A 24,579-nucleotide genomic window follows, 5' to 3' on the forward strand; every position below is an offset into this window, starting at 1 on the left:
AAGCCACAAAAGTCTCTCTGTGTGAGAGTTTGCCAAATGTAAAGAGGGAGCTTGAATCAAGATATTGTCCAAATAAGGAGCTACTGCAATTCCTTGAGCTCTGACCACAGCCAGAAGGGCTCCAAGAACCTTCGTAAAAATCTTGCGGTAGCTAAGCTGAAATGAAGAGCTATAAACTGATAATGTTTGTGCAGGAAGGCAAAACGAAGGAACTGACAATGCTTCCTGTGTATAGGAACATGAAGGTATGCGTCCTTCAAATCTATTGTGGATTTAAATTGGCCCTCTTGCATTAATGGAAGAATGAATCTAATAGTCTCCATTTTGATTGAGGGTACCTTCAGAAACTTGTTGAGACACTTCAAGTCGAGAATGGGTGATGAAACATACTCTCTTTCTTGGAAACTATGAACAGGTTGGAACAATCACTCCCAGGGATACCAGGTCTTCCACAGAACTTAGAAATGCTTGTCTCTTTTCTGGTCTTTTTGATAGTCTGGTCAAAAGAAATCTGCCCCTCTGGGAACAGGAAAACCTATTCTGTATCCCTGGGAGATCACGTCCAGGACCCAGAGATCCTGAACATTCTGATATCATCACCACAGACAAGGATTTTAGCCAGAGAGCTATCCTGGCAAGAATTGCAAATCCAGAAGACTTAGCATTGAGGCAAATGATCTGCATGATGGCATCACAGATGAAAGAATTGGCCATGTTGAGGGCCTTCATCCGGTCCTGAATATCCTCTAAAGGAGTCGCTACCAGGATCATGTCCGCCAAGGAGTCACACCAGAAGGTAGCCGCTCCAGCCGTGCCATGATACTCGCCTGTGGGCTGAAATAGGAGGCCCATCTGATTAAACATCCTTGTTAAATAACCTTCAATCTTTCTGTCCATAGGATCCCTGAAGGACATAGTATCCTCCAGTGGAATCGTGGTTCGCTTGGCCAAGGTAGAGAAAGCTACATCCACCTTGGGATTGGAACTCCATAGTTCCAGGTGAGAGTCAGGAACATTTTCTTGAAATTAGGAGATGGGGAAAAGGGAACTCCAGGCTTTTCCCATTCCTTGCAAATAATGCCTGCCATTTGAGCAGGAACAGGAAAAACCTCCAGAACTTTAGCTCTGGTCTGATAAACCATGTATAATTTTGGAATCTTCAGTTCCTCCGCTGGTTTAGGGTCTGAAACATCCAAATTGACCTCTTACAGTTCTGTCTGCACAACGGAGAAGTCAGAGGAAGAAAGTTCCCCCCTCAGAAGCTACAGAGGAATGATCATCGTCAGAATGGAGAGCATGACAAACCAGAGCAGACTCTAAAGTTATACTGCTCTCCAAATCAGCAGCAACATGCTTCACCTTTCTCTTCTTCCCTGAGCCAGGGAAAGCACTTAGCGCAGCAGAGACTGCAGATTTTAATTGCGCTGCAAAATTCACTGGGACACACACAACCCCAGGAGAGGAATTAGAAACAAGGCCGCAGGATACTGCATGTGAAGTTCCCGGGGATGGGGACTGAGGCATCAGGGTAGGCATGTCATGGTGAACAGAATCCTGAGAAGTAGAAGGATCTGAAACATTAGCCTATGGTGCAGGGGAAATGAGAGGAGAGCTGGTCTTAAGCCCCTTTGAATGAAAATTCAGGACAGATCCTAAACAAAATGAGCACAATTTAACAGGAGGGCATACTGTGGCAAAATTACACAACATACATTTGTTGGATTGCAGCAAAATTGGAGAGGCAATAATAATGGCTCAAAATCCCTTAATTTTACCCCTGCACCAGGAAATACGAGTGGTGCATGGCAGCAGTAGATCCATCTCTCATCCAGGCAGCCGCCGCCGCGATCTAAGCTGCTATCTCACTTCCCCTCAGTCTCCAAAAATTCTGCACTAAAGTATGCCCCTAACTCCCACCTCAGGGAGAATCTGGGGACTCCTAGCCTCTGCCCTCTCCCATCATAATCCCGGATCCATCCCCCAGGATCTGTGTAAGCACCTCAGGATAGAGATCCTAATTAGACAACAGGCCATATAGTGGAGCAGGAGAGGAGATGGGACATACCCTCAGAGGTCTTCAGCCATGGTAAAGTCATAGCTCCTCCAGGTCTGACAGCAGAGACTTCCATCTGACAGGGATGTGTTAAACATAGCAAAGCAGTGTAACTAACACTGGATGCCTCAAGGGGGTTAGCATGAAGTACTGGAAAGAGGCATGGGAAGCTACCCTGCGACATCCAGAAGGCTAACTTTTACCAAGACTTTTACTAAGAGGATTAATAGGTAGTTTATGGGTGTTAGTGTACTTTTTAGCACTTTAGTTAAGAGTTTTATGTTACGGTGTTAGCCCATAAAACTCTTAACTACTGACTTTTAAATGCGGTAGGAGTCTTGACAGGAGAGGCTGTACCGCTCACTTTTTCCAAGACTCATAATACCGGCGTTATGCAAGTCCCATTGACGCGTTTCAGTCACAAAGAGACCTTTATCAAGACCTTTATCCGTCTTGATAATCCGTCTTGATAAAGGTCTCTTTGTGACCGAAACGCGTCAATTTCATTTTCTATTGATCTAAAAACAATCTACACCATCATATCTTTCTTTTACAGAAGGATCATCCAGGGATTATAACAAAATATTTGCCAAGAAGATAGAATTTTGGGTTGGAAAACGGCTAGCAAGTACTGACACTGCTATTCAGTATAAAACACTTGGAAAATAACCATAACTATTGCTGTTAGGATTCACAACACTTTAAGGATTATTGTTTTTCTTAAAGAGACACACTACTTATTACAATTTATTGTTGGATTATTTTTTCTATTAAGTTTTCACTGTTGGACTATTTTTGGACTATTATTTACATTTATATAAGTTACTATTTGAACACACCACAATGTTTTTGTAAATTTTTGGTTTTTCATTTTTTACAATCTTTGTTCTTAATTCACGTTTTTTGAAGATCAACCTATTTTTTGACCATTAATAATTTTTGTACACTAATTTTTGCGCACAACTTTTTTGATACACATTTTTTACATTGGCATATTGCTGTCACAATATTTTTTACTTGACAATGCGTATGTGTTAAACACACAGTTAAAGGTCTTACTCAGAGCCTTACACATTAGTCACTATTGGCAATATTTAGGAGCATTGCATAGAATTTGAGAATATTATTGGTTAGATAATATTATATAACTGACTAATATATTGCACCTATTATGTGTATGTGGTAAACACAAAGTTGAATTTTGTTGTGAGCCTTATACTTAATTTGGAATGTTTTAGGAATATTTTTTAAGAGCAATGTTTGCACAATTTTAAATGTCATATCTGCTATTTAACTATTTGTTTTAACTATTCATTTAGTTATTATTGCTGTATACATTTATGTATGTGTATGTGGTAAACACAAAGTTGAACTTCTGTTGTGAGCCTTATACTAAATTTGGAATTTTTTAGGAATATTTTTAAGAGCAATGTTTGCACAATTTTAAATGCTATATCTGTTACATAACTATTTGTTTTAACTATTCATTTAGCTATTATTGTTGTATAAATTTGATTGTTTATACATGGATCCATGTTTTTAACTTATTTGTGTACTCAATAAATTGTTTATTGTAATCGTTTGATAATATAGTTCGCGCTTTGGTATACCTTAATAGTTTCATCTTTCCATTTTGACAACTAGGTGTCAAATTATCAAAGCCAGAGGTCTTACTTAGTAGGCGCTAGGTGTACTCCACTATCAAAAAAACAACATGTCATTTGTTAAAGAAGGCTCCTCAGAGCCATGGTCCAGCTCCAGCTTTAAGACCTGGATCAACAAGGGTTTGTTTACTGCAGCTTAGAGATTGTGTGGAACTCTAAAGCTGACCCCTTCACCCACTGACACCAATAAATCTTGCTGTAAATGCCATCTATAATGCTGGAAAAAAAGTCTTGCACACACATGATTAAAAGTGTCTTGGTGACTTTGATCAGTTGCAGTATTAAATGTTAAACCGCTGGTTAAACTCATCAAGATATTTCATAATCTGCAGAAAAGTGTTTTTTTAGTAATGTATGTCATACAAAGACACAATATATATAATAATAATAAAAATATGCTGGTCTGGGTTTGCACTTATTTTATCTTGCTTTTCCTTTCCCACTTTTTCTGCTACCTCTTGACCACATGTATGACTAAGGACTCATTGGGAAGTTGGGGGATTAAAGCTCTGTTATGTGGGGTGTTTTGTCTTCTCCTATAGGACTGGATTTTAATCCGACATGTGATTTTCATCATCATGAAATAAATAAATATATCAGGTAAGCATACATTCTGTTTTTTTCTCTTCATAATCATAATATTACCAAAAACGTAAACTGCACAGGACTTCCCATGTCCTGGACTGTCTTCATGGCAGACTCTCCCATCACCTCACCACTGAAGTAGGTCTGAAACTCTTTGGGTGCCCTGGATGTAAAGAAATGGAAACTGAATGGAAGGAATAAAGTACGCTGAAATCTCACAGCTGTGATTGCAGGGTCTTCTAGAGGAGTCTAATTGTGTAACTGTGCATTGGCATCAAGGTAGGTGAAAATTAGTACTTACACACTGAAGTCAGTCTGGACAGTGTAATCAACTAAGAGAACAGCTGATTGCTGATCAAGGTCTGTTTGAAAACTGAGCCTAAAACAAAAATACAAAGGAAAAGTAAGAGATTTGAAAAGATGTGAGAAAAAAGGAGAAGAGATAATGGGGTAGAAAGGAGACACAAATAGAATACATGGGAAGAGAGGGAGGGAAAAGAAAGAAATAAAAATTGAAAACCAAAAGCATAACAGTCCTCCCCTCTTACTCATCTCTTCCAAAGCCAACCCCCCCCCCCTTTATCACCTCCATAGTCCTTTCTTCTCTCATCCTCTCAAAGCCTCTCCACCCTCTCTCATCTCCCCCAAAGTCACTCCCCCTCCACTTGTTTCTCCCCTTCTTTCTCACCTCACAGTCTTTGCCCCCCCCTTTTATCTCTACCTGCATATATCCCCATAACAAACTTTCCACTTCCATCTCTTTAAAAGTCTCCCAATCTATTATTTCTTGATCCAGCTCTCCCTTTTACTCACAACCCTCTCATATCCCCAACAAACTCATATCTATTTTTCCTCTCTCACCTATACTTAGCTCACCCCTTGATATTTTACTCCATCATTTTCCCACACTCTTACGTGCTTAGCTGTAGTCCTGTTTTCACCTCTCTTGTCCACAATGAGATTCCCGATATTTCGAAAAGTATCACAATCTCAGCCTGTAACAGAAATAACAAACCCATAATTGTAAAACCCCTGCAGAGTAATAATTGTACAGCACTCTGGCCTTTATTCACTATCAACAGAGGAAACAGTGAGTTCAATTTCACTCAATGCCTACATGGTGCTGATTCACTACAATATGAACATATGGCTCACACTGTTGTGTGTTAGCTCAATAGTAAACACATAAATATATATGTATAGTAGCAGGGGTGGAAAACCAAAATGTATCCTTACCTGATACATTATTTTCTTTCCTGGCATGGAGAGTCCACGATTACATTCATTACTGTTGGGAATTCAGCTCCTGGCCACCAGGAGGAGGCAAAGACACCCCAGCAAAACTTAAGTATACCTCCCACTTCCCATAATCCCCCAGACATTCAGCCGAGGTAAAAGGAAACAGGAACACAAGGGGTATAGAGGTGCCTGAAGATGATATAACAACAAACGCCGCCTTAAAAATCATAAAAAGGCGGGTCGTGGACTCTCCATGCCAGGAAAGAAAAGAATTTATCAGGTAAGCATAAATTATGTTTTCTTTCTAATGGCATGGAGAGTCCATGATTCCTTTTATTACTTTTGGGAAATACCAGACCCAAGCCAGAGAGGACACAGAATGGATAGGGAGGGAAAATTAAAGGAAGGCGGACTTAAACTGAAGGCACCACCACTTGAAGCACCATTCTCCCAAAAGAAACCTCTTGTTAAAAAAAGATTGTAAAAAAAAAAAAAGGATAAAAAGATAAAAGACAAGCCAGGAAGACAAAGAAGTTGTCAACCGATCTGTTCCCTGGAAGCTTCATACTTAAAAGCTCAGGACTACGAGACATCTCCGGAAGAGAAAGTTGTAGACCAATTAGGAGGCTGCTGTCCAATTATCCATAAGTCAAATGAAAGACAGCCCTCAGACAAAAAAAAGGGTAGAACAGAAAGTCTAAACTCCCAAGAAGATTGGAAAAAGAACTCTTGAATACGAACCTCATCCAGTGAGAAACCAAATTAAGGTTACAGGAAAGAACAACAGGTAGAAACACAGGCCGGATACTTAACCAGGACCTGAACAAAGTCTGGACCTAAATCCGACTGCATAGGATGCTAGCCGACACCCCAAGCGTCTCCCGGACGAGGAAGCAGAAGCTTTACCTGGGTACAAACCCACAACCTTCTGCTTCAGGATCAGAGGAACTAATCACTACGCCTCATCTTCCAAGTTGAAAGGAAGAGATCCGTCCTTATGGAGAACTATCTCCTAACACCAAGGAAAACCAAAAGACTCAAATTATAGAGAGACAGAAGTGCCAGACCTAGAGATACTTCTAGCTCCCTGGATTACTTGCCTGGACCAGAGTACAAAGTCCCTATCTGAAAACGATCTCTTAGAGAGGACTAATCCTCAAATACCGCACGGTTTGGCTTGGAGAACTAGAGGTTGAAGAAGGAAAAACACTTGAGTAAAAAGTCCCTCCATACCTGATCCGCAGACCAAGTGCTGGACTGCCAAACTGGAGAACACAGACCCACCAAGGTTCGCTCCTGCTTGAAGCGGGCAAAGATCCTGGCATAGAGGAGTTAAGCCATGATGTCGAACTCCAGAACGCCCACCTGAGGCTTATGACGGAGCACACCCCAGAAGAAGAGTCTTCACCCCTGGAAAAACACCTGTCTGTTGTGACAGTCCGCTTTCCAGCCGATAATACTCAAATAAGAATGGCTAAAAAGGTATAAAAGAAGAACTCTACCCACTAAAGGAAGCGAGAGACATCCCTCATAGTCAGCCCTACTTCTTCCTAGAGGACTGATAAAGCCACAGAAAATATGCATCTTAGAAAACCTCTGAATACATTGTCTCCAATGCAGCAAAGGATTCTGGGAAAGATATGCAAATGAGGATCACAATGACTCACTTTTTATCTCAGCCTGCTTATTAGGCAGACTTCCCTTATGCCATAGCATCGCTGTATACACAGCTTCAAGTCCAGCCAGGGTTAGAACTGAGATTCAGAAACATCCCAGGACAGGCCACTCAGGCTCATCAGCTGGGAGTAGGTTCCGAATGAATTGGAGACTGGGAAAACGAGCAGATCTTAGATCAAGCTCCGCTATTCGAGAGATGTTTCACAGAGTTTTTTGGAAAGAATACCAGAGCTATTTAGGATCCCCAAATAGATCCCCAGCCTAAGAGGCTAGAATCATAAACCCCATCTCCCATGATGGCCTCAAAAGTCATGAAAGGTTGTCTGATAAACGCCCTTCCATGGACAGAACATACATGGTTGAGAGACCTCAAATGGAAAGGCAACCGGATAATGTCCATGCAGGTACTCATATGACCAGATACCCTCAAGCATTGTGCCACTGAAGGGTGTGCGGAGGATAGAAGGGAGACAAGTCAAGAGAAGATTGGATCTTCTCCTGTGACGGAGAACACATTCGCAAAAGAGTCAAAGGCCACATAGACCTAAATAGGTATAGCAGAACTGGCAAAAAGTTTAAAGTGACATCTAATGTCAGTGAAAACCCTGAAAACAGGAAAAACCCTGTACTAAGAGTACCCAAGTTTTAAAAGTAAGCTCAAGGACAACCTATGGATATAGTAAACTGTCAACGTCTACATGGGTATTGAACCCAGGACTGCTGGCTTAAATTGCAGTGTGCTACCACTGAGCCACAAGTTAGCCTTATATAATGTATCCCTATACATCAAATATAAAAGACTAAACTAAACATATTAAGGTCTCAAAATAATTAATAAATATATGATTTGACAAAAAACATAATACCACAGACCTGGGCAGAATATTTCTAACATAAGAGAATATATCTTAATCCAAAGATCAATAAAAAGATAATGTATTTAAAAACCCTACATAATGCCACAGGCATAAGTAGAAAATCTCCTCAACATGAGAAAGATTAAATTATAGTGTCAATAAACATGATTTGTATGGAATAAATGTGTTAGTGTCCAAAGATCACTAAGAAGAACAAGTATACTATACATCATCCAAAATCTCCTCCATATGAGACAGAGAAAGATATTGTCCATATACGTATACTTGGAGCATCTAAGGGGCCTAAGAACACTAATAATATATGTGGTGCATAGGACAAGACACAATGTGACAGACAAAAGAAGGAATGATCTCCTTATGAGCAGGGATAGGCACGGACCAAGGCTGTGGTGAAGGACACCAAGGTATGAAAGAAAAAACAAAGTATTAAATCAAGGTTTGTTAATTTCCTGGAACTACAGCTTAAACATTTTTCAACATATGTTAATATGTAGCCACATTCTCCAGAATGCAAAAAAAAAAGCTTCACTTTAAAGTTAAAGGGACATGAAACCCAAATGTTTTCTTTCATGATTTAGAAAGAGCATGTAATTTTAAACAACTTTCCTATGTACTTATTTGAGCTAATTTGCTTCATTCTCTTGATATCCTTTGTTGAAAAGCATATCTAGATAGGCTCAGTAGCTGCACATAGTTTCCCTCACCCATGTGCATTGCTATTTCTTCAACAAAGGATATCTAAAGAATGAAGCAAATGTAATAATAGCAGTAAACTGGAATGTTGTTTAAAATTGTATTCTCTATCTGAATAATGAAAGACATTTTTTGGGTTTCATGTCCATTTAAACTCAATAACTTTACTAACTGATCTAGAATCTAGATCAGAGTTAGGAAAGTTTTGTTGAATAAGCCAGCACCTTCAGTTTAACTTTAAAGTGAGGCTTTTTTTTTTTTTTTTGCATTCTGGAGAATATTGCTATATATCAACATATGTCATTGTATCATCATCATCCCTGTTTTCCCTTCTCCTTTTATTTTAAAGAGTTAGTCCTCACAGAAAGCTGTCAAGGTCCCTAATCCTAGCTGTATGGGACCAGGTGTCTGAGCTGTCTTTGTACTGTGCAACTAGAGGAACAGGGTAGGGCTGAGCAGAGCTACCTCATCTGTCTCTGTAATTTGAAGAGTATACCAGGGTCAGAAAAGGGAATTGATTTAAACAACCCTGAAAACATGAGGAGAAGGGGAGGGAGCTGCCGGCAGCAAGGGGCTAAGTAGGAAAGTTCCAAGCAAGACAAACTGCTAACCTATATGCGATGCAGTGCAACTGTGCAAGTCCACTATCATAACACCAGGCACCCTCTGTAAAGTGCTCAGACATTTATCTACACATAAATGATACCCTAGGAAAACTCCTATTAAGGCACAGATAAAAACAAACAAACCTAGAAGTCTACTTCTAACTAATTTCACATTAGAGACATGAATAATTTAGAAGCATGTCAAAGCCTAATTGGACCTATGGTCTCATCCACTAACCACAGGCCCAACAATAATTTAACAAACAGACCCTGCAATGCACAATGTCTATACACTCCCCAAGATAAAACATCCTTAAAGGGACACTGAACCCACATTTTTTTCTTTAGTGATTCAGCTACAGCATGCAATTTTAAGCAACTTTCTAATTTACTCCTATTATCATTTTTTCTTTGTTCTATTGTTATCTTTATTTGAAAAAGAAGGCATCTAAGCTATTGTCTTGGTTGGAACGCTGGACAGCACTTGTTTATTGGTGGGTGAATTTATCCACCAATCAACAAGAACAATCCAGGTTGTTCACCAAAAATGGGCCGGCATCTAAACTTACAGTCTTGCTTTTTAAATAAAGATACCAAGAAAATGAAGAAAATTTGATAATATGAGTAAATTAGAAAGTTCCTTAAAATTGCATGCTCTATCTGAATCACAAAAGAAAAAAGATTGGGTTCTGTGACCCTTTAATGTTTTTAGGTATTATACAGCACACATATAGAAGTATACAATATGTTAAGCAAGTCCCAAATGAAATGTTCATATTATAAACTTAACAGTTCAACTTGCAACCCTACTAGAAACGTCATGTAAATGGAAAACATGGTCACCTGTTAAATCAGGAAGCACAAATTTTGCTTTTTTTCTGAATAAAGATTAATTTGTCAGACCCTTACAGAATAGGGCCTCAGTCCAAACCAGAGTTCTCAGTTTGCCCACTCCTGAGCGGTGCCAGCTCTGTACGTAACTATTGTAGGCATATAGAATACTAAATTAGGGAACATCTACGCTGTCCGGCTAAATAATATAGGGAGTCAGGAGCCTAAGGAATTCTTTAGTGTCACTCAGACTGTATGTCACTCCAGGTACTCCATGTCTATACTGCAGCCTATAGTTAGGAGCTTTCTTCCGTCAAACAGTTAAGCTGTGTCCCTAGGTAGACTAGTTAGTAAATAGTTATTAACTATTTACTAACTACCTAGTTAAAATAAATACAAACTTACCTGTGAAATAAAAATAAAACCTAAGCTACCTTACACTAAAACCTAAAATTACAAAAAATAAAAAAACACTAAAATCACAACAACAAAAAAAATAAATAGAATGAGAGCTGCTTAAATCCTATTGGCTGATTTGAACAGCCAATATGATTTCTAGCAGCTCTAATTCCTATTGGCTGATTCAAAATTTTCAGCCAATAGGAATGCAAGGGACGCCATCTTTAATTGCGTACCTTGCATTGAAGATTCAGTCAGTGAACAGCGGCGACCGTATGAAGAGGATGCTCCGCGCCAGATGTCTTCAGTATGGCCCCGCTCCGGGTCGCCGGGATCAAGATAGAAGATGCCGCCTGGATAAAGATTGAAGAGGCCGTCTGGATGAAGACTTCTCGCCGCCTGGATGAGGACTTCGCCGCCGGGATGATAATTGAAGAGGCTGTCAGGATGAAGACTTCTCACCACCTGGATGAGGACTTCTCCGCCGGGATGAAGATCGTTCAAGCGGGACTTCAAAAACTGTAAGTGGATCTTCAGGGATTAGGTTTTTTAAGGGTTTTTTAAGGGTTTTTATTTTAGATTTGGGTTTAGGCATGTTAAAGAGCTAAATGCCCTTTTAAGGGCAATGCCCATCTAAATTCCCTTTTTCAGAGCAATGAGTAGCTTAGGTTTTTTTATTTTGGGGGGTTGGTAGGGTGGTGGGTTTTACTGTTGGGGGGTTGTATTTTTTTTTTTACAGGTAAAACAGCTGATATCTTTGGGACAATGCCCCACAAAAAGCCCTTTTAAGGGCTATTGGTAGTTTATTGTAGGCTCTGGGTTTTTTTTTATTTTAGGCTTGCTTTTATATTTTGATAGGGCTATTAGATTAGGTGTTATTCTATTTTATTTTTTATAATTTTGTTTGTTATTTTACATAATTTAGTGTTTGTTATTTTTTATAATTTAGTATTTTTTTTATTTTTTTTTGGAATTAGATACTTTGTAATTTTTAGAGTAGTGTTAGGATTTTTTAAATGTGTAGTTTAATTTAATTGGTAGTTTAATTTTAGTTTAATAGTTATATTAGTTTAATTGTTAGTTTCAACTTAGTTTTTTTAATTTGACAGGTAAGTTTTAATTTAATTTAAGCTAGGGAAATTGTAATTTTAATATAAAGTTTTTTGGGGCGTTAGGTTTAGGGGTTAATAGTTTAAATTAGTTTATTGCGATGTGGGGGGCTTTCGGTTTAGAGGTTAATAGGTTTATTATAGTGGCGGCAGTGTAGGGCTTAATAACTTTAGTATAGTGGGGGCAATGTGGACGGATGGCAGATTAGGGGTTAATAATATTTAAATAGTGTTTGCGATGTGGGAGGGCGGCGGTTTAGGGGGTAATAAGTTTATTATAGTGGCGACGATGTCTGGAAGCAACGGAATGGGGTTAATACATTTTATTAGTGGTGGCGATATCGCAAGCGACAGATTAGGGGTTAATAACGTAAAAATAGTGTTTGCGATGCGGGAGGGCCTCGGGTTAGGGGTTATTACGTAGTTTATGGGTGTTTAGGGTACTTTGTAGCATTTTAGTTATGAGTTTTATGTTACAGATTTGTAGCGTAAAACTCATAACTACTGTTTTTAGATTGCGGAACGGATATTGTCGGTTTAGACTGTAATGCAGGTTTTTTAGCCTCACCGCAAAACTCGTAATGGCAGTGCTATGGGAATCCCATGAAAAAACATAATTTTTACAAGTGCAGGACTAATGTTGCGTTACAGGCTATACTGACAAGACTTGTAATGGCTGCGTTGCTGTTTTAACACTGAAATGACCATATTTTCAGCGTTAAAAGACGAACACACAACTCATAATCTAGCTGGAAGTCTTTTCCCGCTGCTGAGCAGCATTATCACGCAGGCACGGTCCAACCCTGCAAAACGTGGTGCACATGCGTCAAGGAGTCAGGACCAGCAATCATCTGTCCTACTCCTCCCATGTCCCTCCCTGCCGCAAAACCAGCGGCGGACACTGTAAGGGCCAGTCACGGACACCAGTGTCTGTGTACGGACACTTTGACAATCCCTGCTTATGAGAGAGAATATAAAATGAAGACCATCTACATAATATGAAAAACGAAAAATAAACATATTAGAGTACTAAGATCATTAGGAAATATGTATTTGATACATAGGACAATCTATGATGTTACAGACATAAGCAGAGATCACCTTAATAGGGTCAGATTTACTAAGTCTCCTTATTTGAAAGTACTTAAATAGTATTAAGCATAATAGGACATAAGATTGAACATCCTATGAAGATTATATCTCTCAGAGAATATGTAAAGAAAATAATCTGGCCTGTAGGATACACAGGGCAGATTTACAATGTTGTAAATAAAAAAAGGGCCAGATAACTAAATGTAATATAATAAACTGCCACCAGATGGCATCAAATATATATAAATACTGTTCAAATAAATTCTGAAAACAGAAGATCTTAATCATGAATAAAAAATATATCTGATAACATAGAAAGTTGCATTACTTAATACACAGCATGAAATGCCCTGTAAGGGAGAGAAAAATCCCAACCCCCATAGCAACATACCCCTAAATGACAGGCAAAAACAAGCCCAACATGCATAGAGGAATAAACTTATGTTTAAACAAAGAGCGCTGGATCCGTCTCATGGCAGAAAACCCCACTGATGCCGGATGTAAAATACAGCACAGGGAGAAATGAGGCCGCTCTCCTATAAAGGCTATCAGAATACAAACTCTCTAACAGATGACTAAGTATCAAGGCTTAAATACAATCACCGTTTAAAAAGTTTCAATATCCCCTTCATGGTGATAGAAAAAACAATGGCGCCAGAAACACTGCCCATAGCGGGAAGCGCTGACTTTAAAGGGACAGTCAACACCAGAATTTTAGTTGTTTTAAAAGATAGATAATCCCTTAATTACCAATTCCCCCGTTTGCATAACCAACACAGTTATATTAATATATGTTTTACCTCTATAATAACCTTGTATCCAAGCCTCAGTAGACTGCCCCCTTATTTCAGTTCTTTTGACAGACTTGCATTTTAGCCAATCAGAGCTGTCTCCATGGTAAATTCACGTGCATGAACTCAATGTTATCTATATGAAACACGTGAACTAATGCCCTCTAGTGGTGAAAAACTATCAAAATACATTTAGATTAGAGGCGGCCTTCATGGTCCAAGAAATTAGCATATGAACCTCCTAGGTTTAGCTTTCAGCTACGAATACCAAGAGAACAAAGAAAATTTGGTGATAAAAGTAAATTGGAAAGTTGTTTAAAATGACATGCCCTATTTGAAACATGAAAGTTTTTTTTGGACTTGACTGTCCCTTTAAGTGCGCACCGCCAACTGGCAGCCATATCCATGACATGCAGCTTACTGCTCGCTGAAGAATGCATAAGAAATCTGTTTTCTAAGTCAAAGAGCAAGCACCAGACTGAGGGATAAATAAATAAATAACCCTTAGTGTTCAATGGTTACATAAAAGGCGCTGCAATTTCCATAGTCAGATAACAGTGTGATCCCTTCAGATAAAATATTAAAAATCTGGCAACGGTAATCCGTTTTCATATAACTGCATGTAATAGACACTACTATAAAGAATACAATGCACAAATACTGATATAAAAATTCAGTATAAAACTGTTTAAAAACTTACTTAGAAGCTCCCAGTTTAGCTCTGTTGAAAAGGTAGCTGGAAAGCCCACTGCAAGTGGGAAATAAGGCACTCCCCCCTTTCCCTTTTTTTGCATATGAAAAGACCCTTTACACAAACAGGAGCAAGCTGGAGAAGGTAGCTGATGGTATTCTCATAAATCTTAGGGGCTTGGTTAGGAGTCTGAAAATCAGAGCAATATTATTTAAAAGTAAGCAAAACTATACATTTAAAAAAACAAAAAAACTTTATGGGCTATATAAATAGATCATCTACAAAACATTTATGCAAAGAAAAAATGAGCGTATAATGTCCCTTCAAGGTCAACAAAATGTATGTACTGCCTGACAACCAGAAAATATGAGGTATAATAATGATCCTATAATCTCATAATTAAAAGCCCCAACCTGATCTCCAGCGTGTAAAGGTCTATTAGAAGCGCGCAAACTGATTGCGCCACAACCACACTGTGGAAATCACATTCTCCTAGATTAAGCCAGTACATAGATGCCCCATAAAACCACAAATAAAAGTTCAAAACATCTGTGTGAACACTGCTCTACAGTGCTAAAACCGGACAGACAGGGATTAAAAGGTGTACAGCATTTAAAGCAGTCATGCATACCTTCTCTGTTACGTTCTGTCATCTATCAGTTGGGAGACACAGAAAGAGAGAGTGCGGCAAACACCACCGTCGGCCCCTAAATATACAGTCCTCACACACCATACAACCTGTCTATATCTGTACTTTTGAACTGTCATATGGCAATTTGAGGCAGCAAAAAAAAAAATCATGTCAGGTAACTGCTCAAGCAGCAAAATATCCCAAACATGCGATATATAAAATAAATATGTAATAAAAAAAAAACCTTATAAGGGATAGCAGGTCCCACTAGGTCCCTGAACATCCCAACCCTTTTTCCATGACTTCTTCTTCTCTAGGAAAATATATAAGAAAAAGGACCTACCTTCCAGGGTCTTCTACTGTGGAGCAGACACAGTATTTTCAGGTCTGTCAGCTTTATTCAGACTTCTGGCAGGGACCTGAGATGAAAGGAAAGCAGAGTAACTAACCCTGTCTGCCGGGTGGGGGTTAGCATAGATTGCTGGAGGGATAACAGAGACTACTCTGCGACCTCCAGCAGCTAACAGCTACCAATACTCTTACTCAAGAGGATTACATGGACACAGCATTACCCCAGTCATGTCTTGAAAGGGAAACTACCCATTAAAGGACTTAGTTCAATATTTTTTCAAAGCACTATCTTAAAGGGACAGTCAACACCAGAATTTTTGTTGTTTTAAAAGATAGATAATCCCTTTATTACCCATTCCCCAGTTTTGCATAACCAACACTGTTATATTAATACACTTTTTACTGCTGTGACTATCTTGTATCTAAGCATCTTCTGACCGCCCCTAATCACATGACTTTTAGTTATTATCTATTGACTTGCAGTTTAGCCAATTAGTGCAGTGTCTGCCACAACTCACGGGCGTGATCACAATGCTATCTATATGGTTTACCTGAACTACTCTCCCCTGCTGTGAAAAGCAAATACAAAAGCATGTGATTAGAGGCGGCCTTCAATGGCTTAGAAATTATCATATGAGCCTTTCTAGGTTTGCTCTCAACTAGAATACCAAGAGAACAAAGCAAAATTGTTGATAAAAGTAAATTGGAAAGTTGTTTAAAATGACATGCCCTATTTGAAAAATAAAAGTTTTTTTGGGCCTTGACTGTCCCTTTAACACTCCTCTGTGTCAGGAAGGCAAAGAATGACTGGGGATTATGGGAAGTGGGAGGGATACTTAAGTTTTGCTGGGGTGTCTTGCCTCCTCCTGGTGGCCAGGAGCTGAATTCCCAACAGTAACAAATGAAATTGTAGACTCTCCATGCCATTGGAAAGAAAATATCAATATGGTTTACTAGTCAGGGGTTAAAAGCTACTAGTATAGAGGGAAAAAGTTAGTAGTCCACTCAATGTTAAAGATAGGAAAAAAGCCAAATTTCTAAGTCGTCTGGGACCTCTGGAAATTCAAAATTCAAGCCCTGTATATAAGCATATACATATATATTTACATTTTAAACACATTCCCCATAGACCGCAATGTAAAGCCACTGTTTTTTCTAACAGCTCACATCCCCTCACTTTAACCCCTTATAACTGCTTTGTGCAAATATTTAAAAAAATAAATAAAGATGCTCATACTTTTTATTTAAAAAAATGAACAGTACACATTATTTTGGGGGGAATTGAGGGACATTTATTTCATTAACCAGGGGTCTGACCTCTGGTTAATGAATTAAAGCGCAAAGTGGTACTGCGAGCTCGTGGTAGCATTAACCAGCCACTAGAAATGGCTGGTTATTTAACGTGCGCCGGTTAAAATAGTGCTTCACTTGTAAACTAGCCCTTAATAGGTTAAAGAATTTATGGAGACCGAAGGGACAAAGCAAAAACATGTTTACTTGGTATTAATGTTGTCAATTATTCACCTTCTGATTCTTCTTAAACGGGTTGCCCAAATCACACAGAATTGGTTCTTCCAAAGTACAGACCCCAGGCTGAAAATGGAAAGAAAATGGAACGAGTAATAATGTGACATATTTTACAGGGATGACAAAGCAGTGAGAGAGGAGGAGTTATTCTGAAGAGACAGGTAATGAGTGATGGGTGACGCTAAGCAAGGGGAAAAAAATGTGATGCTCTTCATCATAAGAGAGAGGAGTGCACTAGTGATGCTATAGAGGTGAAAGGGAAGTGTGAAGGAAAGTGAAAGGTGAGGTTTAATTGTTAAAGGGACGTGTACATGCAATAATAAAATGCTCTAATTTGTTACAGTATTTTATTGTTATGCCAATGTTAGACACACAGGCCAAGATAACATGTCAAGTGTTATTAATAACTATATTGGTCTTGTGTAATGATCAATCAGGTATTGGAAGTTGCTGGTTAAAATGTTTAAACAAAGGACTCCATTTATGCAGCTTTGGAGCAAGCCTGCAGCCGATAGTTAAGAAGTAGCGGTCATCAGACCACTGCTTCCCAACCTGTATGCCAGCTCTTAGCTGGTGGATTAAAGTCACCCTGAACAAGTCTGATGGGGGTGATTGACAGCTGATTGGCTTCACTTGAGCAGGGGGCTGCTGCTTGTTCAATGGTCAATGCAGGCAGCATGCTACTGCCCACGTTATTACTACGAACCATCAGCAACCCTTTAGACATACCTCTTCCACTCCCACAGTCAGGTGATAGCGGCAGAATGATGTATAGTCCAGAGCGGGTATATCAGTAGGGAAACCCCGTTAGAGCTTTATACCTGTCTTTGGGAATGGTGACGTGAGACGCTACAATTGTATCATGCTAAGGTATTGAATTGTCTCTAATGTTCATGTAACGTTTGTAAAATGTTTAGACACAAACATTGTGATATTTATACCCTGTGAGCCTCATATAGTGATATTAATGTGTAGTATGCTGGTTATCTGCAAGAGGAGGCATGATACTCTATATAGTATGCTAGTGATCTGTAAGAGGAGGCATGATACTCTATATAGTATGCTAGTGATCTGTAAGAGGAGGCATGATACTCTATATAGTATGCTAGTGATCTGTAAGAGGAGGCATGATACTCTATATAGTATGCTAGTGATCTGTAAGAGGAGGCATGATACTCTATATAGTATGGTAGTGATCTGTAAGAGGAGGCATGATACTGTATATAGTATGCTGGTGATCTGTAAGAGGAGGCATGATACTCTATATAGTATGCTAGTGATCTGTAAGAGGAGGCATGATACTGTATATAGTATGCTAGTGATCTGCAAGAGGAGGCATGGTACTGTATATAGTATGCTAGTGATCTGTAAGAGGAGGCATGACACTGTATATAGTATGCTAGTGATCTGCAAGAGGAGGCATGGTACTGTATATAGTATGCTGGTTATCTGCAAGAGGAGGCATGATACTGTATATAGTATGCTAGTGATCTGCAAGAGGAGGCATGGTACTGTATATAGTATGCTCGTGCTTCTGCAAGAGGAGGCATGATACTGTATATAGTATGCTAGTGATCTGTAAGAGGAGGCATGATACTGTATTTAGTATGCTGGTGATCTGCAAGAGGAGGCATGATATTGTATATAGTATGCTGGTGATCTGCAAGAGGAGGCATGATACTGTATATAGTATGCTCGTGCTTCTGCAAGAGGAGGCATGATACTGTATATAGTATGCTGGTGATCTGCAAGAGGAGGCATGATACTGTATATAGTATGCTCGTGCTTCTGCAAGAGGAGGCATGATACTGTATATAGTATGCTAGTGATCTGTAAGAGGAGGCATGATACTGTATATAGTATGCTGGTGATCTGCAAGAGGAGGCATGATACTGTATATAGTATGCTGGTGATCTGCAAGAGGAGGCATGATACTGTATATAGTATGCTCGTGCTTCTGCAAGAGGAGGCATGATACTGTATATAGTATGCTGGTGATCTGCAAGAGGAGGCATGATATTGTATATAGTATGCTAGTGATCTGTAAGAGGAGGCATGACACTGTATATAGTATGCTAGTGATCTGCAAGAGGAGGCATGATACTGTATATAGTATGCTAGTGATCTGCAAGAGGAGGCATGATACTGTATATAGTATGCTGGTTATCTGCAAGAGGAGGCATGATACTGTATATAGTATGCTAGTGATCTGCAAGAGGAGGCATGATACTGTATATAGTATGCTGGTTATCTGCAAGAGGAGGCATGATACTGTATATAGTATGCTAGTGATCTGTAAGAGGAGGCATGATACTGTATATAGTATGCTGGTGATCTGCAAGAGGAGGCATGATACTGTATATAGTATGCTAGTGATCTGTAAGAGGAGGCATGATACTCTATATAGTATGCTGGTGATCTGCAAGAGGGGGCATGATACTGTAAATAGTATGCTGGTGATCTGCAAGAGGAGGCATGATACTGTATATAGTATGCTAGTGATCTGCAAGAGGAGGCATGGTACTGTATATAGTATGCTGGTGATCTGCAAGAGGAGGCATGATACTGTATATAGTATGCTGGTTATCTGCAAGAGGAGGCATGATACTGTATATAGTATGCTAGTGATCTGCAAGAGGAGGCATGATACTGTATATAGTATGCTAGTGATCTGCAAGAGGAGGCATGATACTGTATATAGTATGCTAGTGATCTGCAAGAGGAGGCATGATACTGTATATAGTATGCTGGTGATCTGCAAGAGGAGGCATGATATTGTATATAGTATGCTAGTGATCTGTAAGAGGAGGCATGACACTGTATATAGTATGCTAGTGATCTGCAAGAGGAGGCATGATACTGTATATAGTATGCTCGTGCTTCTGCAAGAGGAGGCATGATACTGTATATAGTATGCTGGTGATCTGCAAGAGGAGGCATGATACTCTATATAGTATGCTAGTGATCTGCAAGAGGGGGCATGATACTGTATATAGTATGCTGGTGATCTGCAAGAGGAGGCATGATATTGTATATAGTATGCTAGTGATCTGTAAGAGGAGGCATGACACTGTATATAGTATGCTAGTGATCTGCAAGAGGAGGCATGATACTGTATATAGTATGCTAGTGATCTGCAAGAGGAGGCATGATACTGTATATAGTATGCTGGTTATCTGCAAGAGGAGGCATGATACTGTATATAGTATGCTAGTGATCTGCAAGAGGAGGCATGATACTGTATATAGTATGCTGGTTATCTGCAAGAGGAGGCATGATACTGTATATAGTATGCTAGTGATCTGTAAGAGGAGGCATGATACTGTATATAGTATGCTGGTGATCTGCAAGAGGAGGCATGATACTGTATATAGTATGCTAGTGATCTGTAGGAGGAGGCATGATACTCTATATAGTATGCTGGTGATCTGCAAGAGGGGGCATGATACCGTAAATAGTATGGTGGTGATCTGCAAGAGGAGGCATGATACTGTATATAGTATGCTAGTGATCTGCAAGAGGAGGCATGGTACTGTATATAGTATGCTGGTGATCTGCAAGAGGAGGCATGATACTGTATATAGTATGCTGGTTATCTGCAAGAGGAGGCATGATACTGTATATAGTATGCTAGTGATCTGCAAGAGGAGGCATGATACTGTATATAGTATGCTGGTTATCTGCAAGAGGAGGCATGATACTGTATATAGTATGCTAGTGATCTGCAAGAGGAGGCATGATACTGTATATAGTATGCTGGTTATCTGCAAGAGGAGGCATGATACTGTATATAGTATGCTAGTGATCTGTAAGAGGAGGCATGATACTGTATATAGTATGCTGGTGATCTGCAAGAGGAGGCATGATACTGTATATAGTATGCTAGTGATCTGTAAGAGGAGGCATGATATTCTATATAGTATGCTGGTGATCTGCAAGAGGGGGCATGATAGTGTAAATAGTATGCTGGTGATCTGCAAGAGGAGGCATGATACTGTATATAGTATGCTAGTGATCTGCAAGAGGAGGCATGGTACTGTATATAGTATGCTGGTGATCTGCAAGAGGAGGCATGATACTGTATATAGTATGCTGGTGATCTGCAAGAGGAGGCATGGTACTGTATATAGTATGCTGGTGATCTGCAAGAGGAGGCATGATATTGTATATAGTATGCTAGTGATCTGCAAGAGGAGGCATGGTACTGTATATAGTATGCTGGTGATCTGCAAGAGGAGGCATGGTACTGTATATAGTATGCTAGTGATCTGTAAGAGGAGGCATGATACTGTATATAGTATGCTAGTGATCTGCAAGAGGAGGCATGATACTGTATATAGTATGCTGGTGATCTGCAAGAGGAGGCATGATACTGTATATAGTATGCTAGTGATCTGCAAGAGGAGGCATGATACTGTATATAGTATGCTGGTGATCTGCAAGAGGAGGCATGATATTGTATATAGTATGTGGTGATCTGTAAGAGGAGGCATGATACTGTATATAGTATGCTGGTGATCTGTAAGAGGAGGCATGATACTGCATATAGTATGCTAGTGATCTGTAAGAGGAGGCATGATACTGTATATAGTATGCTGGTGATCTGCAAGAGGAGGCATGATACTGTATATAGTATGCTAGTGATCTGTAAGAGGAGGCATGATACTCTATATAGTATGCTGGTGATCTGCAAGAGGGGGCATGATACTGTAAATAGTATGCTAGTGATCTGCAAGAGGAGGCATGATACTGTATATAGTATGCTAGTGATCTGCAAGAGGAGGCATGATACTGTATATAGTATGCTGGTGATCTGCAAGAGGAGGCATGATACTCTATATAGTATGCTAGTGATCTGCAAGAGGAGGCATGATACGGTATATAGTATGCTCGTGCTTCTGCAAGAGGAGGCATGATACTGTATATAGTATGCTGGTGATCTGCAAGAGGAGGCATGATACTGTATATAGTATGCTGGTGATCTGCAAGAGGAGGCATGATACTCTATATAGTATGCTGGTGATCTGCAAGAGGGGGCATGATACTGTATATAGTATGCTGGTGATCTGCAAGAGGAGGCATGATACTCTATATAGTATGCTAGTGATCTGCAAGAGGAGGCATGATACTGTATATAGTATGCTGGTGATCTGCAATAGGAGGCATGACACTGTATATAGTATGCTAGTGATCTGCAAGAGGAGGCATGATACTGTATATAGTATGCTAGTGATCTGCAAGAGGAGGCATGATACTGTATATAGTATGCTAGTGATCTGCAAGAGGAGGCATGATACTGTATATAGTATGCTAGTGATCTGCAAGAGGAGGCATGATACTGTATGTAGTATGCTGGTGATCTGCAAGAGGGGGCATGATACTGTATATAGTATGCTGGTTATCTGCAAGAGGAGGCATGATACTGTATATAGTATGCTAGTGATCTGCAAGAGGAGGCATGGTACTGTATATAGTATGCTCGTGCTTCTGCAAGAGGAGGCATGATACTGTATATAGTATGCTAGTGATCTGTAAGAGGAGGCATGATACTGTATATAGTATGCTAGTGATCTGTAAGAGGAGGCATGATACTGTATATAGTATGCTAGTGATCTGCAAGAGGACGCACGACACTGTATATAGTATGCTAGTGATCTGCAAGAGGAGGCATGATACTGTATATAGTATGTGGTGATCTGTAAGAGGAGGCATGATACTGTATATAGTATGTGGTGATCTGTAAGAGGAGGCATGATACTGTATATAGTATGCTAGTGATCTGCAAGAGGACGCACGACACTGTATATAGTATGCTAGTGATCTGCAAGAGGAGGCATGATACTGTATATAGTATGCTGGTGATCTGCAAGAGGAGGCATGATACTGTATATAGTATGCTAGTGATCTGTAAGAGGAGGCATGATACTCTATATAGTATGCTGGTGATCTGCAAGAGGGGGCATGATACTGTAAATAGTATGCTGGTGATCTGCAAGAGGAGGCATGATACTGTATATAGTATGCTAGTGATCTGCAAGAGGAGGCATGGTACTGTATATAGTATGCTGGTGATCTGCAAGAGGAGGCATGATACTGTATATAGTATGCTGGTGATCTGCAAGAGGAGGCATGATACTGTATATAGTATGCTAGTGATCTGTAAGAGGAGGCATGATACTCTATATAGTATGCTGGTGATCTGTAAGAGGAGGCATGATACTGTAAATAGTATGCTGGTGATCTGCAAGAGGAGGCATGATACTCTATATAGTATGCTAGTGATCTGTAAGAGGAGGCATGATACTGTAAATAGTATGCTGGTGATCTGCAAGAGGAGGCATGATACTCTATATAGTATGCTAGTGATCTGCAAGAGGAGGCATGATACTGTATATAGTATGCTGGTGATCTGCAAGAGGAGGCATGATACTCTATATAGTATGCTAGTGATCTGCAAGAGGAGGCATGATACTGTATATAGTATGCTGGTGATCTGCAATAGGAGGCATGACACTGTATATAGTATGCTAGTGATCTGCAAGAGGAGGCATGATACTGTATATAGTATGCTAGTGATCTGCAAGAGGAGGCATGATACTGTATATAGTATGCTAGTGATCTGCAAGAGGACGCACGACACTGTATATAGTATGCTAGTGATCTGCAAGAGGAGGCATGATACTGTATATAGTATGCTAGTGATCTGCAAGAGGAGGCATGACACTGTATATAGTATGCTAGTGATCTGCAAGAGGAGGCATGATACTGTATATAGTATGCTGGTGATCTGCAAGAGGAGGCATGATACTGTATATAGTATGCTGGTGATCTGCAATAGGAGGCATGACACTGTATATAGTATGCTAGTGATCTGTAAGAGGAGGCATGACACTGTATATAGTATGCTAGTGATCTGCAAGAGGAGGCATGGTACTGTATATAGTATGCTCGTGCTTCTGCAAGAGGAGGCATGATACTGTATGTAGTATGCTGGTGATCTGTAAGAGGAGGCATGATACTGTATATAGTATGCTGGTGATCTGCAAGAGGAGGCATGATACTGTATATAGTATGCTGGTGATCTGCAAGAGGGGGCATGATACTGTATATAGTATGCTCGTGCTTCTGCAAGAGGAGGCATGATACTGTATGTAGTATGCTGGTGATCTGCAAGAGGAGGCATGATACTGTATATAGTATGCTGGTGATCTGCAAGAGGGGGCATGATACTGTATATAGTATGCTGGTGATCTGCAAGAGGAGGCATGACACTCTATATAGTATGCTGGTGATCTGCAAGAGGAGGCATGATACTGTATATAGTATGCTGGTGATCTGCAAGAGGAGGCATGATACTGTATATAGTATGCTGGTGATCTGCAAGAGGAGGCATGATACTGTATATAGTATGCTGGTGATCTGCAAGAGGAGGCATGATACTGTATATAGTATGCTAGTGATCTGCAAGAGGAGGCATGATACTGTATATAGTATGCTGGTGATCTGCAAGAGGAGGCATGATATTGTATATAGTATGCTGGTGATCTGCAAGAGGAGGCATGATATTGTATATAGTATGTGGTGATCTGTAAGAGGAGGCATGATACTCTATATAGTATGCTGGTGATCTGCAAGAGGGGGCATGATACTGTATATAGTATGCTGGTGATCTGCAAGAGGAGGCGTGATACTCTATATAGTATGCTAGTGATCTGCAAGAGGAGGCATGATACTGTATATAGTATGCTGGTGATCTGCAATAG

The 24,579-nt window shown here is 39.8% G+C and overlaps 1 protein-coding gene across 1 annotated transcript in view; it reads right to left on the minus strand.

The window, feature by feature from the left end:
• The window catches only part of ITGA3 (integrin subunit alpha 3), a 220,156-nt gene that overhangs the window by 67,128 nt on the left and 128,449 nt on the right, over positions 1 to 24,579 (minus strand). The window contains exons 16-19 of the mRNA XM_053700125.1: positions 16,814 to 16,882; positions 5,218 to 5,297; positions 4,604 to 4,681; positions 4,363 to 4,465 (exon numbers count right to left, since the gene is read on the minus strand). Coding sequence (XP_053556100.1) covers positions 4,363 to 4,465; positions 4,604 to 4,681; positions 5,218 to 5,297; positions 16,814 to 16,882 — 330 coding nt within the window. The remainder of the gene's footprint in view (positions 1 to 4,362; positions 4,466 to 4,603; positions 4,682 to 5,217; positions 5,298 to 16,813; positions 16,883 to 24,579) is intronic.

Source organism: Bombina bombina, chromosome 1, assembly GCF_027579735.1.
Source record: "Bombina bombina isolate aBomBom1 chromosome 1, aBomBom1.pri, whole genome shotgun sequence".
Taxonomy (NCBI): domain Eukaryota; kingdom Metazoa; phylum Chordata; class Amphibia; order Anura; family Bombinatoridae; genus Bombina; species Bombina bombina.